Raw genomic sequence first — 17990 nt, 5'->3', positions numbered from 1 at the left:
CCTGGCCCAGCACCTGTGTGCAGCACACACCTGAGGGGAAGGGAGAGGATGTAGTGTGTGAACGTGGGGGCCCAGGTGCCCCCCTTCGGTAACCGGAGCCACTCTGAGTTGCTCCACCTCCTCCACGTGACTCTGCCCTCTCCAGACACCACTGTGTCTCAGCCCCCAAGATGACAACTGGGAGGCAGGGTCTGGGTCCTCATGTGCCCCATTTCCTGCCTGACAAACCTTTCAATGCCATGCATCCCTTTGGGTTTAGGAACACTAGTCAGAAATGGCCATTTAAGACTTCTCGGGAGGAGGGGTACCAGTGGAACACAGGTATCCCCACCAAGCCCCAGCGCTCTCACGACCAGGGTTCCAAGATTAAAACTCCCCAAACCAGTCTCCTTTGGTTTAAGGAGCGGGGTTGCAGGCCCTTGATGGCGTGGGGTATGTCTCTCATGGCCTGTGCTTTTCAGCTCAAGTAGTTTTTCTGACTTTGAGGGAAATTTCTACACTTTAGAGAAAAACAATTGGCCATCAAATGAGGCTTATATACTTAAGCACCATTTTTTCTGTTTGATTCTGTGGTTTGAGTTTGCGCAGCGCCGAGTCTCTGACCGTGTATCTTCCTGCAGCTGGGGAAGAAGCAGGCCCTCCCGCCCTTCCAGCCGCAGATCACGGATGACTATGGCCTGGACAACTTCGATACGCAGTTCACCAGCGAGCCGGTGCAGCTGACCCCTGACGACGAGTAAGGCCTGCAGCATGGTGGGGTGGGGTGTCCAGCTGCAGGGCCGGGACTGCAGGGGGAGGAAGAGTCCCAGGTGGAGGCCCGGCGTCCTGAACTGCTGGGGGCGGGGGGCGGGGGGCGGGGGTGGTCGGGGCGAGACAGGGCCCGATCTCAAACACGCCCACTGAGCCTTCTCTGTCTGGCGCCACAGGGACGTAATCAAGAGGATCGACCAGTCGGAGTTTGAAGGGTTCGAGTACATCAACCCACTGCTGCTGTCCACCGAGGAGTCCGTGTGAGGCACCGCGCTCTCGTCATGGACGCGTGGATGGCGCTGGCCCTGGCCCTGGCCCTGACCCCTGCGCATGCATGCGGGGCCGGGCGTGGGTGGGTGCCCAGGGCAGAACAACCTCCCCGTGCGGCCCGCGGGCCTTAGGCCCAGAGGAACTTGCTTCTCACGCCCGCGCCGCGGGGGCCGCGGCGACCGTGTCCGAGGGAGAAACTGCCCCCAACTTCGAAGGTGCACACTTTCCACAGAAGCAGAACTGACCTGCTCCACCAGGAGTTGGCCTGTAATGTCCCGAGGAATAAAGTGTCCCTCTGATGCTGGCGCTTCCCTCTGATGCCTTTTTTCCGCGGGGGGCACCCGCCCATAGTCGCAGGCGCGGCCCACGCGGAGGAGGCACGTCCGGAATGTAAGTGCCTGCGCAGTGGAGAGTTTATACAAATTCGGAACATTTTCTAAATCCTGGTAAGTTCCTGTTGTTAATATTTAACAAGTATTTTCATACCGAGCATGTCAGCAGCTTGTGGTCTGACGCCCAGGTCACACCTTCACCAGGTGGGCTCCATTGGTCCCAACCCGGGCCTTAGACTGACCAGGAAAATTGGGTCATAGAGGTTCTAAAACAAGTCTCACCAAAGCACCCGCAAACCAAAAAAAAAAAAAAAAACACAAAGTTGAAAACGAAATCTGCACAAAATATATTTCTGGAAACACTAAGCAGTGCCTACATATGTCTTGTGTTATGTATCAGATTTTTGGAGAGTATTTTTATCAGGAATAATAATGCTCAGAATTAGACATTTTAAGAGGGTATGTGTATGATGGGCCCTAGCCTTAAAGTAAAGGAATAAATTTAGCCCCCCCTGCTGGCAGGGCTCACCTCCTCCCTCCCATGACCTGCAGGGGGCACAGTCACTCGGCCACCCTCCTCCTTAGGTAAAAAGCTGAACCCAAGGTTTTCTAGAAAGAGGTAAATCATGTGGGTTTTTTAAGTCCCTGATATTGTCAAGTGTGGCTCAGGCCAGGCAAAGTGGGGAGGAGGGCCTTGTCCACCCTCAGGACAGCGGTCCCTGATGTCCCTTGTGGGTGTGGGTCCCATGTAGCCATGCATCCTTGGGCCTCACTTCTCCCAATGTGGCAGCAGCCTGGTGCAGATCACAGTTAAAAGCTAAATAAAGAAGCTGCTGGCTTGGCCCAACCCAGCACAGACACACCAGCCTCCCCGGGTGCCCCCAGATTCCCTGGGCACCCCAGCCAGGCCCCGATGGCAGAGCAGCATCTCTAGAACGTGGAGACTTGCACACACACACCCTCTCCACCCCCCCACCCCGCCCCCGGAAATGGAAGTGAAGGACCCTGGGACAGAGTCAGGGTGGCCTAGGCCTGGTGGGCGTTCTGACCCTGTGGTGATGACATCAGGAGGGCTATGCAGTCACCTAGGGAGACCCCAGTGTGCCCGCAACGGGGTCCCGTGCCGCCTCAGGGATGGTAACACCTCTGCTCAGACAGTACAGGGGCCGTGGATTTGTTCACACTGACGGCATTGATGTCAGTGCTGCAGTGGTGCCAGGTACAGCCTCCCAGTCACCAGTGTGGTTGCTGGTGTACAGACCTGTATGTAACCTGGGCTCCCAGGCAGGGTGATTTTGTGCATGGTCCTATGCTTTTATAAATTTAGAAGGCGAAGGATGTGCTCAGGTGGGTCCAGTGGCTCCAGTCACAACACAGTATATCCTCTGATATGGTTCTTGGAAACGGGCGCCTTCAGGACTGTGAAGCAGGAGACACGTCCTGTGGTTTTGTACAGTGAGCAGTGGGCCATGGCCCTGGCCTGCCTTCTGCAGAGGGCATGCCCACAAAGGCCACGGCTGTTCAAGTCTTGCACATTATTAAAGACTTTAATGACAATGCGTGCTGTCATCATTTTCATTAAAAGTAGGTGTCTCCAGGAACAAAGGCTTCTAAAGATGATTTTTAAAAACAAGTTTTATTTTTCAGAGCAGTTTTAGGTCCCTCACTTCCATTTCTGGTGGGGAGGAAGACAGAGACCCCTTCTCCCCCTGTTACATTCCCAGGGGGTGCACTTGTTGCAAACGAGAGGCTGCACTGACATGTCAGGTCATAAAGTTTTTCTGCCCTAAAAATCCTCTGTGCTCTGCCTGTTTATACCCTCTCCCCACTAATCCCTGATAACCACTGATCTTTTTGCTGTCTCCATGCGTTCTGCCTTTTCCAGAACAGCCTAGAGTTGGAATTGCTCAGCTTGTAGCCTTTCAGTGTACCGTGTGCACAGAGTTTTCCTCCATGTCTTTTCATGGCTTGCCTGAAGCCTTTCCTGAAAATACTGACTTCTGGATGGTAACCTTAGACTTTTGCAGCCATGGCTGAGCTGGAGATGAGGCTCTTCCAGAACCTGTGGACTGACGGCACAGGAGAGAAGACCCCCCTGCACAGGGCCTCTGAGACAAAGCTCACACAGGACGTCAGCAGACGGACCTGATCCCTCTCCGCAAATTCCAGGGGCTGCTCTGCATCCCTGCAGCTGCAGGAGCAGGTTGACCTGGGGATTCAAACATGGTCATGAAGCCCGAGTCAAGTTCACGGAGTCAGCAAAGCGTCCATTCCCAAGCCACCCTGAGTTCAAATACTCACACTGCTGGCGACACTGTCCCTGTTACCCACCTGGGGTTAGTCCGTCTGCTGGGTGGCTCTGTCCACCTCAGTCATCACATCGCTCAGCATCAGCAAAAAAGGAAAAAGGACTCAATGTTTCAGTATCAACACAAAGAGATGGGACATGAGCACTTCACACCGATGCACTTGAACATGCAGTTTTTGGGGACACAGCAGAGAGGAGGTGGCCCAGCCAGGCGGGGGAGGCACTGGCCAGGCTGCTCACCACTCTATGTCGTCCGTGCTGTCTGCCAGGCACTGGGCCAGGTGGCTGTCGACATCCAGCTGCGCCAGCCTGTGAGCAGAGGAGAGGGGAGGGTCATCGGCGGGGAGGGCGCCCAGCCAGAGTATGTGTCTTGCACTTCCACGCCCCTCCTGGGAGCTGACTACATGAAAACCCGGGATGGTGCCCTCAGCTGGCAGAACAGGGGGCAGGGGTCCCCCCAATGAAAAAGGGCCTTTCCAAACCCTGTTCCTGGGTCCAAGGTCCCCAGGGCACCAGACTCCTCAAGCGCCTGCATCTGAGGGCTGGGACCCTGTGTCTGAAAAACCCCAAGAACCCACCTGCGGGTGAAGGGTGTGGGTGGGCTCAGCAGAATCGGCCCCAAGGTGGACATCGGGGTCTTCCCACCCCCTCCCAGGCAGAAGCCCTATCTCATCAATCAGACAAACTCTCTGGGTGTTTCTGCCGCCACACGTGCCCCAGGCGACCCTTCCCTCCTCTGAAGGCCACTGGGAAAAGACAGGGTGTGAAGGGTGGCGCCTCGGAGAGCGGTCACTATGAGGATGGGCGTACACCTCCGGCCAGACTCAGCCCTGCTGGGGAGAGGATGGCCCATGAGGGTCTGGGCGTTGCCTGTGCTGTCCCTCAGTGGGGAGCACTGTCTGGGCTTTCCTCAGAACCCCCTCAACGAGAGCTCTGAGGTGGATCCCACTTGAGCCCAAAGCCTGCTGTGTGGACTGATGGTCCAGACCCTCCAGGACACCCAGCAGTGCAAGGGGCCTAGGGACCAGTGAGACCCCATGGGCCGACCTGGGTCTCGTGCAAATGCAGGCACCCATCTCATGTCTAAAATGGCAGGTGGAGCCAGTCTTCCTGACCACCCCGGAGCTCGTGGTACAGGGACCTGGAGGGGTGCTCACATGCAGTCTGTGGCATCCACCACGTGACAGCCCTTGGGTCAGAGAGGAAGCTCTAGAACTACCGGTTCTGAGTGACCTGGAAGCACTAGGCTGCCCAAAGCGCCCAGACTGCCCATGCCTCCTGCAGACCAGCAGCCCACCTCCCACTCGCCTCACCCCGCTGCTCAGAAGGTGGCAAGGCTTCCACCTCTGGTCACAAACATTGCCCAGAATCCTGAAAGCAAACAAGACTCATTTCGGCTCCCTTGTGCCCTGGCCTGTCCACAAGGAGGGGGGTCCCCAAGTCACTCTGCAGCCTTGGGGTGGGGCCTGGGCAGGGCACGCTCTCCTTAATCAAAGGGAAGAACGTGTAAGAAGCACTCCAGTTGCATGGAGACCTGGACCGCCCACACCAACACCTACGTTGAGGCACTCTGCCAAGGCTTAATCTGACTGCTCAAAGAGCTCAGACTGGAACATCCTTCCAAAGTCTTAGGAACTCCTTCTTAGACGTTTAGAAAAGCAAGCGATCCAAAAACAAAAGCTGCCCCTACAACAGAGAGGCAGAGCTGGGGTGCCCTGACAGTGTCAGGAAGCTTCAAGGGCATCTTCTGCCAAGAAAATGAATTTCCCTCCAGGGCTTCCAATGACATTTCTGTCCCTGGGTTTCTCTCAACCGGTACGAATCAAGGGGACTTAGTATTTTCAAAAGTGTTCACGGCTTCCTCAGGACGGGCAAGGGAGTGGGTGTCTTCAGACCACAACCATCCAACAGCCTCAATATGGGACAAGAGGTGTGTTCGGTGAAACACTGGGTCTGAGGACGTTTTACAAATTCTCCAGAGCACAGGCATCTCAGCGCAGCCGCCACACCTGCCCTCCCACCATGCCAGACCTGTGCCTACTGGGGGGGTTTCACCACAGGTCCTCCTGGGGACAGTCACCCCCCTTGCCCTCACTCCCTGCACACTGAGCTGTCCAAGCTCTCAAAGGCTTGGTTCCTATAAAACATCACCATTGGAGGAGCCTGGATATCTGAATACAGACCGTGTTTCTTCTCCCCTCTGCAGTCTGTGCTGCACATTTTGCTAACTGTTTTGATGACTTTTGTCATCAGCTGCCATTCCCTTCACCACTAGGGCCGGTTTTGTTTCCAAAAAACCAGGGATGAGGCACATAATTCAACACAGTCTCCAGGCCACAGGACACACAAAGACCAGGTACCAAAAACCTGCCATCTATCCCCTACATCCGACCAAGCTCCTTCCTGCTGTCCTGACCCCCACGATCCCCATGCCTGTGTCCTTAGCTATGTGACACGTGGCTCAAAAGCTGGGCAGGTGGGACTTCTTAGCAAAGTCAAATTCCATCACCTTACTTTACAAAATGCATATATGTTGGATTTCTAAAACAAAAAAGGCATCTCTAGACACTGAAAGTCTTCATTTCTAAAACTGGCAGTCCACCCACGGGGAAGGTTGCCAGAGGGACCATAACAAAAAACTGCTCTGTGACCCACAGCCCAAACTGGCCCTGGAGGCAGTCTCACCAGAGGATGCCAGTCACCACCAAGTTCCCAGATGTCAGTGTGGACCCCATTAGAGCCAGAGTCTCCCTGCCCTCCCACTGTAGGGGCCACGTCTGGGAGGCTGCAGCCTGTCAGCAGGGCCCCAGGTCGGTGTACCTGCAGGGGGGACCTTCAAACCCAGCCCTGTGCCCTCTGGCTGATCAGCACCACCTCTGCACTCTGCCAACTTTCTATGCATGAAATTTCACTTCAAAAAGCCAAAGTTGAGCTCAAGTACCCTAGCCTTCAGAAACTGCCTGTGGTTTCCAAACAGGGCAGGGGCCACGGGGGTGGCAGTGGAGGGGAGGGAGGCCCAGGGGGCCACTCACCCGGGGGCGAAGTCGACTTGGCACATGGGACACCTCTGCAGGGTTGTCTCCGTGTCCACGGACGGCTGTCGCTGGGAGGGCTGCTCCTCCGACGGCTGCTCCTCAGCGCTGGGGGTTCCGCGGAGCTGGGGCGCTGGGTGTTTTGGGGGGGACCCCGTGCGCCCCCGGACCGCGCTGAGCACAAGGTCGGAGCCGCCCGAGTCCCCGCCTCGCCCCGGCGGGGGCGGCGGGAAAGGCGTCCAGAAGAAGGTCTCGGTTCCCACGGTGAATCTTTCCGGGGGCGGGCGCTCAGGGCTGCGACTGGGCTCCTGCAAGAAGAGGTCGTCGGACCGCGCCCGCCTGCCCGCCCTGGCCCAGCTGGAGACCCGGGGCCACGCGGGGGCCACTGCACACGCACCTGGCCGGGGAAGGCGGGCAGCGGCGGCATCTCGCCGTCCACGTTCAGGTCTGCGCTTGCGATGCGCAGCAACTGAGTCCACAGCTTCGCGCACTCGCCGCCGTCCGGGAGGGACCCGGGGGGATTGCTCGGAGGCCTGGGGCGGCGAGGGTGGGCATAATAACTCAGCGCGGGGGAAGCGGGGCCCTCGGGGAACAGAAAGGAGGACTCAGCGGGGAGAGACTAGGGGTGCAGCTCTGCAGCCGGGAGGGAGTGGGGTGGGAGGAGGGCTGACGGGGCGGGATCGAGGCGGGTTCCAGGAAGCACGTGGGGGTGTGACACCCGGCTACCACTTGGCCGGGGACACGAGGCCCCACCCGGGACGCTTCCCGCCCCCAGCCCCGCGCCATCCCCAGCCCCAGCCCCCGACCTCACCTGGCCCCCGAGGGTGGCTTCCGACGGCTCAAACTCAGCCGCGACCTCCGCGTAGCCTCCATCCGCCCAGACGCCGCGCGTCCGGCGGAAATGAGCGGCTGGCGCGCCAGACCCCGCCCCCGACACAGACCCCGCCCACAAGAAGACACACCCCCCAGGACCCGCCCCGGGCAGCCCCGCCCAGATAAGACAGGTCCCAGGGGCCCCCTCTTCAATGCCCCAGCACCACCCAAAGACCTCTGTGGACCCAAACTCTCACTCCCACCGGGGCGCTGGACTCGACCCCGAGACTGTGGAGTGACCTCCCTCTTGTGGCAGTATCGGAGGGAGGTAGACGGAGGCCAGGGTTGCTCCTTCCCCCGCGATGGCAGGACTGAGGTCGCGAGGCTGCCTTGCCCTGAGGGAGACATTTTCCAGCTGAGCCAGGGGTTGCCGCCCTCACCCCTTAGGCCCGGGTCTGCAGAGACCTCCGAGGAGGAGGAACTGGGCAGGAAGGCGGCCGGGGGCCCTGGCGTCCCCACCGGCCGCTGGTCCTGACTCTGCCCCCTTCCTCTCCCTGGACAATCCTGAGCCTGGGAGATCGTTTCCAGGACGTCCGCGTTTCCTTACAGGAGGGAGGAGCCTAGTTTCCTTAATTAAGAGACGGAGAAGTGAGAAGACCAGGACCCGGGTCCTCGGAGGGCCTGAGAGGGGCTTCCTGGACACCGGGGGCCCTGGGCGCTCTCTGAGCCAGCGACCTTGCAATCCGCCGCTTGGTGGCAGCAGATGCCCAGCCACCCTCGTCCGTTCCTCTGGTGCAGTCGGTGCCCTGGGGTCCCACCAGGGCTGAGAGGTGCAGGGGGTACTGGGTGGCAGCCGGCTCCTCTCCAGACCACAGGCAGATGCTGCCGTGGTTATGGGCTCTCCCTGGCTCCTCCCCAGCCCGACAGCTTCGGGGACTCTGTTCTGCACCCCCTTCTGCTGGAGTTACCATAGCCCCCTCACCTCTGCCCCTCTTCACATCACAGACTGCCTTTTCCAACTCGGGTCTGTGGCACTCCCCATGTGGCACATTCCAGCCCCTGGGCACCCCAGTCCCCAAGCTGAGGCCACCCAAGTGACCTCCATCCAGCTGCCACGCAGACCTCCAGAGCAGAGTGGACTCTCCTGGGCCAGGGACTGGTCTAGAAGCTGAAGACGCCTGGGGGAGCGAATGAGACAGAGCTCTCACCTGGAGCCTGCCAGCTCCTGGGAAACAGCCTGTGCATGTCTAAACAAGGGTACTGCTACAGTGGGTGGTCTCGGAGCCCCAGAGGAGGTGACCTGCCACTTTCCCAGGTGAGAGAAGCCCACGTGAGGGGATTCACAGGCGGGCCTGGAATGTCTCAGGGACTGGTTGACTGAGGACCCCCAAATGGCTCGTGTCTGTGATCCCCAGCCACAGCCCCGCTACCCTCTCCCTGGCTTCAGTCTCCACTGCTTCAGAGCTGTTCCTGGAAGCGTCACTGCATATCTGCATGCCCTCCTGGAGACTCCCAGGAGGAACACCAGTCCTCCCCAAGGCAAGCAGGACCTACCAGGCCTCAGACAGCCAGCCTGTGCCCAGCTCTCAGGGCATGCTGGGAAGCTATGTGGAGACATCTCTGTGAGCAGCTGATCCCCACAACAGGAACCCTGGGGTCTTCAGCGTCCCAGCCACTTCCTCTAAGGACCTCACACCGCCAGCTCTCAGACCCAGGAAAGGTAGCTTGAGGAAGGAGCCAGGGGGGTCTCAGGTGGACCCAAGACAACAGGGAGGCCTGAGGGCAGGTGCCCCAAGGAGGTGCAGGTCCTGGGGGCTGCCAGGGGCTGGCTGAGCCTGGCTCCAGCCTTCAGCACGAGGTGAGCAGGCACCCACTCTCCTTTGGCCTTAACCACCCCAGGGGTCTCCTTTACCCTGGGCTGCTGGAGAGGGCAGAACGGAGGCCCTCAGGGCCTGCATGTGGAGATGGCAGAGCCAGAGCGACATGTCGAGGCTGTCTCCGGGGGCTTCTCCTCTCTGGTTTCATCCGGCTGCTGGGGATTAACTCCCCCATCATCACCAGGACCTCCAGCCTGGGACACTTCCACCAAGAACAGATCCGGGGTGACCCCTGTGCCAAGCACACGGCAGGTGCCGGCCCCGGCAGGAGTCCTAGCCCCTCGGCCGGCGCTCTCCTGACAGCTGCCCACCGCCTGCCCAGCCTGCATGGGGACCTTCTGGAGGTGGAAGGAGACTACCTTGTCCCAGCTGTCCCGGCGCTATAAGCAAGATGCAGTGCCAGGAGAGGGGCTGGAGGAAGTTTAAAAGTTGAACTTGATTAAAAGGCTCCCTTTTTCTGAGCCATCTGCTGCAGTGAGGGGCCATGGGCTTTACTGGGAAATAATTTCTGATTGGGACCGATGCTGCACTACGGAAATGAGATTTTTACAAGCCAAATTCATGTTTACAGAGAATGTTTCAGCGTTCTGAAGGAGGCACCCCTCCAATGAAGCAGAAAGGGCTCCAGTGGGCGGGGGTGAGGGGTGACAACCCCACCCTGCAGTCACAGGCAAGGCCCAGCTGAGAGACTGCCACTCTCTGGTGCTCTGGCTTCATCTGTGATGGCGAACCAAGTCCCCTCTCCCCTTTCCTCTCCTCCCAGAATCAGGGTGCTGTCTGCTGCCAGCTGGTCAGGGTCCAGACCTCTCCAGCACCTTCCGACAACCAAGAGCCATAGGTGTCTGGGCTCCTGGTATCCTCGGAGCCTGGTGACTCTGCTCCGCCCTCCTCTCCATGGAGTGGGTCTTGCCACTGACTGACCCACACCAAGGCCTCCAACTCCAAGGCAGGCCGGCAGGGTAAGACCTGTCGACTGGGCCCCAGCCGGCTGGCGAGGTCCGAGCCCCACATGGCTTCTCCATACCCTCCTTTGGTTGCTTGAGGGCCAGTTCTGCCATCAGGGCACCCGGCAAGTGGGGTCAAGACGGCGCAGGCAGGCAGAGTAGGGCCTGAGGCTGGCGGGCACAACCAGCCCTGTGGAGCAGCGGCAGCCTCCGACTGCCAAGTGGAAGTGGGGACTGGGCTCCTGTATTCCATGTGGGTGCTCTGTTGGTGCCTGCGTCACCCAACCTGGCCTTGAGAGCTGAGCCCAGCTTTCCCAGGTGGCCACACCTGCTGGCCTGTGAGTGCCAAGCGGGCAAGCCGGCCTGGAGCCAGGTGGTGGCATTCGTGGGCATGCGGAGCTCCAGGCAAACAGGCTGGGTTGAGACAGTTGCCTGGGAAACATCGAAGGATCCACTGGGCAGCAGAGAGAGAGCTCAGGGCCCACTCACCCTTGTGGAAGTGAGGGCACCACGGCTTCCTCAGGGCCCCTCGTCACAGCTGCAGAGGAGTGGGTAGGCTCTGTAGCCAGGAGCCGCCACTGACAGCAGGCTAAAGCCAAGGACCAGCTGGGCCTCCAGCCCCCACTTCAAGAGCCTGAAAGTCGCGGGGCAGTCAGGAGGCGGCGGGGAAGAGATGGTGGCCTGTGACCAGGAGTCCACCCTGGCTACCACCTCTCGCCTGGACAGCCACCCTCTCCCAGCATGCATAGCGAACCTCGTCCTCCCTGAGGTCCCCACCGCTCCTGCCCCAACACCCTCCTCTGCTGCTGCCCTGTGCTCCCCGGCCCCGTCTCTGTCCCCGCATCTCCACTCCTACTGACCCCCAGGCTCTCCTCTGGGGCCTGCCTGCAGAGAAGCCCTCCTGACCCTCCCCAACCCCATCGCCTGGCTGGGTTCTCCTGCCCCCCAGTGGGACTCATGGGGCCAGGGTGCCATGTCCTTCCCACGGTGTCCCCAAGCTTCAGGAGTGCCGGGCCCAGAGGAGGGAGCGTGGGAGCCGGCGGGGACACCACCTTAGCTCCTGTGGAGAACGTCGGTCCGGCAGAGACCAAGCCTTGAGGCTACTGGGCTGAACAGTGTCCCTGGGAACATGAGACTGTGACTTTGCTAGAAATGGAGTATTTGCAGCTGGAATAAGGTTCAGACAGTGCCGTGCTGGGTCAGGGTGGGCCCTGAGTCCAGCACGACTGGTGTCCTTGCATGAAGATGTGTGGCTGGACACAGCCACATAGAGACCAGCCAGGCAGCAGGGGAGGCAGCGGGCAGAGGGGTGCGGCAACGAACCTAGGAACACAGAGCCGCAGAAAGCCGGAGGTGGTAGGAAGTGTCCTCCCCAGTGCCTCCAGGGGGCTGGGGCCCCAGCAACACCCTGAGTGTGGAATTCTGGCCTCCAGAGTGTGAGGGTGGACCCCGTCGCTGAGGCCCCCAGCTGGTCATTTGTGCAGCAGCCACTGGACTCGGACACAGGGACTCTCCAAGCTGTCAGCACCACATTCGGCTTGAAGACCCCGAGGTCTTCAAGGGGCAGCAGGGTGTCCTCTCTCGCCCAGGGTCCCATCAGCATCCCCTGGACGGGGGAAGCTGCTGTCCTGTGGCTGAGAACGTGGCCTGAGGAAAGCCAGCTCTGCAAGTGTCCTGGGGAGAAGGCCGGGTCCAGGGTGGGGCAGGACCCTCCCTTCCCCTCCACTGCCCCGCCTCTCCCCCTCCTTCCCCCTCCCCCTGCCTCTCCCCTCCCCCTGCCTCTCCCCTCCCCCTCCCCCTCCTAGAGATGGCGGCCTCTCCAGATGGAGACCCGGGAGTGGCCTGGCTCCTCACTGCAGTGGCCTCTCACCTGCTTACAGCTGATCTGTTGGGCGAAGCCTGGCCTTCTAGGCCCCCACTGCATCACTCCCCTCCCCCGTTTCTGTGGAAGCCATCTCTGATCTCCCCTGCAGGGGGCCTGACATGGAAAGCTCCAAGCCCCTCCCTGGGGGCTTCTCGGGGCAGGGCCGTCTTGGGCAGGGCTGGGCATCCCCCCAGAGGTGCTGCTGGGCTCAGCTGCATCCTCTCCCTGCTCCCCCTCCTCCCGCTCCTCCTCCCTTCCCCTCCCCCACCAGCCCCCTCCTCTTTTCACAAGGGCACAAAGGCTTTAGCCCCTCCTCGTATGGACTCAGAGGCTAGGTCAGGGGTCAGCAGACGGTTGTTTGGCCTCCCTGGCAGGCCAATGGGTAGGGGTGTGTTGAGGGCCCCCCACCACAAGCGGCTGTGCACCTGGAGTTATTTAACCTGCTTCTGAGTCTCACAGGGACCCCAGCCTTTAGCCACCAGAGGTCCCAGCAGCAACCACAGGTCATGAGTCACAGCCTGAGACTCTGCAAGAGACGCTAGCCCCTGGCAGAGGACCTGTGTCTCTTCTTTCCACTGCCAGGTTTGGGGCAGCAGCTGGTCAGGGCATGGCTGTCTGTGTCTGGTCTGGAGGTGGGGGGCAGGAGGGGGTGAAGCCAGCTCTCTGACCTGAGACTCCTTGGCCTCACCATCCAGGAGGCAGGAAGCAGGACCCTGAGGTCCCACCTCCCATTGCCCTGGGTACTGGGCTGCTCCAGCCTCAGCTGCCACACGGCCCCCAGGGGCCTGGCAACCCCCCAGGCCAGAGGGAAGCCCAGGTCCTGAGTGTCCCTTTTGAAGCCTGCAGTGGACTGTCCAGCCAGTGAGAGCCGTGGCTGCGGCCCTGTGAGTCACTTCTCTGAACAGGCTTCACTCTGGCCTGAAGCCCAAGGTGGGGCCAAGCAGGACGTGGCTGGAGTCAAGCCAGATGGCCAGTAGGTACCACCCAGGCAGCCCCCCTCCTGCCCAAGCCTCCTCGGCCACTGAGACCACCCTGCCCTCTGCTCCTAGGGCCTCCATCTCCCCTCCTCCTCCTCCTGGGGCCTCCACCCCCTCAGCCATTCCACAGGGCCTGAGTGGGATGTTGGCAGGAGGGAGGGAGGGTTCCCAGCCGGGGCAGAAGCCCAGGGAGAGAGCAGGCCCTGCTCAGTCCCAAGGCACCTTCAGGCCCATCTGGCTGCTGAGAAGGGCGGGGGAGGAGACCAGGAGGCAGGGACAGGGCACTTGTGTTGGGCCATTCTCCACCTCCCTGAGCTGCTGTGCCCACCTGCCGAGAGAGCAGTACCCCCGTCCCCAACATGACTGGGCCCCCAGTTGGGGCACTGAGGGCCCACTAGGGGTTCAGTAGGCTCTGGAGAAAGGGTGCAGACCCCTCCTCCCCTGCCATGTCCTTCCTCTCCCTTGGGAGCAACCAGGGGCCCTCTGTGGCCAAGTCCTCCCGATCACATCACTGGTCACCCCACTTGGGCTGGGCGCAGCTGGGCCAGCCTTCTTGGCAGCCCCGGCACACATGGGTACCCCTCTCTGGGGCCAACTGAGCCCACACGGTCCTCTTCTGGGCTCAGCCCGGCATTGACTGTCCACCCACTCAGGAGGGGAGGTGAGGCAGGTCCCTGATGGCTCAGGACCACCAAGATGCAGGGCTTGGGGGCCGCATCAGGACCACAGCTGTGGAAGCTACTGGACAGGACTGGCAGCTGGGCGGCCTCCCCGAGCTGCTTCCCCCACACCTGGCCCACAGGCAGCCCAGTTCAGGGCTCACTTCTGGGGGTACCCACCCTATGTCAGAGGTGCCATGCCTGCCCCGGCTGCCAGCCCCCATCATCAGCTGTGCTGATGAGCCCTGAGCTCTGAGCGGGGACTTGAGCCCAAGTCTTCTGTGCTGCTGCCTGGCTGGTGGCCTTGCTGACTCGTTGCCCCTGAGTGGCCACCTCGGGGGTGAAAGTGGTACAGGTGCTCCCAGCACTGCAGGGGGACAAGGGGCAGCTTCTCTGGCCTGGGAGACCCAGGCCAGTAACAGGCAGACAGTGAAGCCAACTCCTTCCATCCTGGGTGCCCATTTGTCCCACAGGCTGTTCCTGAGCTAGGAGAGGCCCCCCGAGGCCCTTGGGGAGAGGATTACCCACCCTGACTGCCCACATGCAGCCACCCCAACTGCCAGGGTCTGCTGACCTGCAGATGGTGTGTGTGGCCAGTGTCCCTCTGGTGTCCCCAGGCCTGGGCACCTGGCCTGCCCCTCGGTTAATAAAGACTGCCCCAAATCTCCTGGACCACCACCTCCCTTGAGGGAGCCGTTCCCCACTAGGTGCCCTGGAGAAGTCGGTCCCCTGGAATAGCAAATTTTCCTCCCCACATGATGAGAATGGCTGGCCAGGTGGGCAGGGAGGATGAGGTTGAGACCTGGGGCCACCCAGGACTTCAGGCAGTAGTGGGCGATGGGCCTGCACAAAGCTTCCCAGGGTACCCTGCACCATGGGACCCTATGAATCAACCCAAATGGCATGGCCCTCGCCAGGTCCTCAGCTCCTGCTCCCAGTGCTATCCCGGGGCTGCAGTCAGTTGTCTCCAACTTGCCCCCTGTCCCCGTGCCCTTCTCTGACCTGCCCTCTCCCTCCCAGCCTTCGTCTGTCTTCCTGCTCCTCCTCTTGGGTCACTCAAAATTAGAGCAGCCATCCCTGAAAAGGGAAAAGGAGAGAGAAATTCATCATAAAAATATATTTCATTTTAACCCAACGTATCTAAAATACTGCCTTTCAACATGGAATCATATGTAAATTATTAGTATGTTTTCACACATTCTTCTCTTTACACTGGGCCTTTGCATTCAGAGTACAACTCCAGGAGCCCAGCTGATATATGGCTGCCTCCTGGGAAGGTGCCTGGGCACACAAGAGCCCCTGCCAGGTGCCCACTGGAGCCCATGGTGGAGATCCAGGCTCCCTCTGACATGTCAGGGCTGCAGGCTCCAAGGAGGCTCTCCTATGAGCATGTGTGCTGTCACTTCAGGCGTGTCCGCCTCTCTGCAACCCTATGGACTGTGGCCTGCCAGGCTCCTCTGTCCATAGGATTCTCCAGGCAAAAATACTAGAGTGGATTGCCATGCTCACTCCTAGGGTATCTTTCTGACCCAGGGATCGAACCTGCATCTCTTACATCTCTTGCATTGGCAGGCGAGTTCTTTACCACTAGTGCCACCTGGGAAGTCTGAGACTCTCCTGACTGCCCCCCAGATACCACATCAGGGTGCCAGAGAATGCTGAGATGGGCAGCAGGAGCCCCCTCAAGGCCTGCCTTCTGTCCCTCACCTGTGGGCTGGCCTGGGCCCCGCACCTTGGAAACACCCTCCAGGCAGGGAAGATGAGTGACCACAGGCCTCGGTTTCCCTGTTTCCTTTCAGCCTGGCCTGAGATCTGATGCCCACTGGCAGGGACAGAGATGCCAGGTGTCTTATTCTGTTTGGGCTATTGTAACAAGATACCACAGATGGCCACTGTAGAGAGCATAGATTTCTGTCTTGTTCCTGGAGGCTGGCAGTCTGAGGTTGGATGTCAGCATGGTTGGGTTCTGGTGAGACCACATCCAGGTCCTGTTCCTCATGGGGTAGGGCACAGCTGTGAGGGCGCTAATTCTGCTACTGAGGGCCCCACCCTCGAGACCCAGACACTTCCCAGAGGCCCTACCTTCCCGACTGGGATTAGGTCTCAACATAGGAATTTGGGGGCCTCAAGCGTTCAGGCCCCAGCATCTGTGTGGCTCTCAGGCCCCCTGCAGCCACGTTCTAGGTGCTTTCATCACAGGCACCCTCTGGGGTAGGGGAGGAATAGATGCCCCTATGGATTCCCTTGCAGGCCTGCCTGCAGACACTAGGTGATGGCCCAGCTTCCTCCTGGGAAGCAAAGTCTCTTGTCCCAGAGACCTGAGTCCCCCTGCAAGCCCGCACAGCACCGTCAAACACACGCTCTGAAGGGAAGATCCTCACGCTGTCCAGGCTCCTTGCCAAGCCCGCCAGCCAGGCCATGAGTCCAAACGCTCAGACAGAGACGCTGCTGTCAGGGCCGGACTCTGACTCCCAAGAGGAAGTTCAAAATGAAACAGTTTCACTAGTGAAAGAAAAGTTGCAGAGCCAAGCGCAGATACCAGAAGTGGGAAAGCACCGCTCTGAGTGCTTCCACCAGATGGTGTGACTTGGTGAGGATCCCTCCCCTGGGCAAGGCACCCCACTCCACCAGCTGCCAGATGCCCACCCAGCCAGCGCTGGTGGCCTGTCCTGAAGGTGGGGTACAGGGTTTTATGATACAGGCCCCCAGTGCCCCAGGGGTAGACAGGACAAACTACCTGGTTGGAGAGGAGTGTATTTCTCCCCAGGAAATACATGCTTATGGAAAAGAAACTGAGAACTTCGATTGCTACATTCCAGAACAGAGGCAGCTTTTTACCTGGCATGATGGAGCAGCCCCAGACTCAAGGACTGCTGACAGGGCCGGGTCCTGGTTGAGGCGAGTAGGCCCCACGTGGCTTGGAGAGCCAGGGTGACCTGTCCCCTAGATGAGGGAGCCAGGGCCTCTCCGCTTGGTCCTCCAGATCAGGACCTGCCAGGGTCCCCTCTGCCTTCTTAGGTGTGGACGGGTGGACACCTAGAGCCAGGAGAGGTTCTGTGTTCCCAAACTCTATTGGGGCAGCCACTGCCAGAAAGTGGCCACGTTTCCCAGGGGAAAGGAGGGCACACTAGTGGGGCCCTGCCCAGCTGGGCACTGGGTGGTCAATTCTGCATGCATAGACCTCAGGAGGGCCCTGGCCTGCCTGCCCTCCCAGCCAGCTGGACCTCGGTTGTGCTCCTGCCTGAGGGTTTTTCCATCTTGTGCTGAAGCCTCAGCGTTGCAGGCAGGCCATTCTGCTCAAAACCACAAGTTCTGCGTGTGGATCTGTGTGTTTGTATGTGTGTATGGCTCTGTGTGTGTGTATGGGTCTCTGTGTGTGTATGGGTCTCTGTGTGTGTGGGTATATGTGGGTGACTGCATGCGTACATCTTGTGTTCTCTGCCCCAGAGTTGAGTCCAAGGCTCACCCTGAACGAGGTGCTTCCTGAAGGGAGGGAGGCCAAGGCTTAGGGGCTGCCCGGTGTGCTGGGCGGTGCTGGGCCCCTCCTGGGAGCCTCCCTGGGGTGCTGGTCTCAGGCCCGCCTCCTGCCCTCCTTTCTTCCTCTCAACTTTGCCCTCACTCCCCTTCCCCCACTCCTTCCTGGCAAGCAGATGCAATCCAAACTTGTTGTGAATGTCTCCCCTGCAGTTGTCCACCAGCTCGTCCAAGTTAAATATTACTCACCGAGATGCGAGCCCTCTGGACAGTGCTGGCCTGGAGGTGGACCGGTCTGGGGAAGGTGCTGGGCAGAGGCCAGTGCCAGGCCTGTGGCGTCTGTGGGTGCTGGGGGTGGGGCTGGGGTGGCAGCCAGGAGCCCGCCAGCCTCCGCCTCGCCCTTTGAAGGGGCTGTTTCCTTAACCCCTGCACTGTGCCCAGAGCAGGCAGGAGAGCCGGCAGTGGGTCCCTGGGCAGGGCGGGGCGTGGAGGGGCCACCCAGGGACCGAGAGGGGCTTGGACTGGGCTGGGCAATGGCTTTCCTCCTGGTTGGTGGCTCCTGCCCTGTGCCAGGCTGGGGGCGGGACTAGGAACAAAGTGCTCGGAAGAATAGCCTGTCTCTTTCAGATCAACCCCTTTCCTGGCCCACGGTTCTTCCTAGCAGCAAAGTAAAGGAACTGGGGTCTGGTG

The 17990-nt window shown here is 60.0% G+C and overlaps 2 protein-coding genes and 1 long non-coding RNA gene across 4 annotated transcripts in view; 1 reads left to right on the top strand and 2 right to left on the bottom strand.

Moving 5' to 3' along the window:
- The window catches only part of PRKCZ (protein kinase C zeta), a 98033-nt gene extending 96714 nt beyond the window's left edge, over positions 1–1319 (top strand). The window contains exons 17-18 of the mRNA XM_061160563.1: positions 621–736; positions 927–1319. Of these exons, the coding sequence (XP_061016546.1) occupies positions 621–736; positions 927–1014 (204 nt within the window). The 3' untranslated portion in view covers positions 1015–1319. The remainder of the gene's footprint in view (positions 1–620; positions 737–926) is intronic.
- Positions 1320–2969: 1650 nt separating this feature from the next.
- FAAP20 (FA core complex associated protein 20) lies at positions 2970–8139 on the bottom strand. Of its 2 annotated transcripts, XR_009695823.1 has the most exons (5): positions 7504–8139; positions 7090–7225; positions 6693–7000; positions 3684–3969; positions 2970–3561 (listed from the first exon to the last, which is right to left on the bottom strand). XR_009695823.1 is itself a non-coding variant. In XM_061160564.1 (4 exons), exons 1-4 carry the CDS (start codon positions 7911–7913, stop codon positions 3897–3899), a joined length of 927 nt encoding a protein of 308 aa, XP_061016547.1. In that variant the 5' UTR covers positions 7914–8139; the 3' UTR covers positions 2970–3896. The 2 variants fall into 2 exon arrangements, 1 of the variants encoding a protein (XP_061016547.1); XM_061160564.1 differs by having other exon boundaries at positions 2970–3969.
- Positions 8140–12473: 4334 nt separating this feature from the next.
- LOC133069253 (uncharacterized) lies at positions 12474–17851 on the bottom strand. The gene is made up of 3 exons (XR_009695824.1): positions 17550–17851; positions 16665–16862; positions 12474–14903 (listed from the first exon to the last, which is right to left on the bottom strand). It is a non-coding gene; the product is annotated as an uncharacterized LOC133069253 (long non-coding RNA).
- Positions 17852–17990: the final 139 nt, after the last annotated feature.

The sequence above is a fragment of the Dama dama genome, chromosome 14 (genome assembly GCF_033118175.1).
Source record: "Dama dama isolate Ldn47 chromosome 14, ASM3311817v1, whole genome shotgun sequence".
NCBI lineage: Eukaryota > Metazoa > Chordata > Mammalia > Artiodactyla > Cervidae > Dama > Dama dama.
Note: the sequence above shows the minus strand (reverse complement) of the source record. Positions and strands in the feature narration are given on the sequence as shown.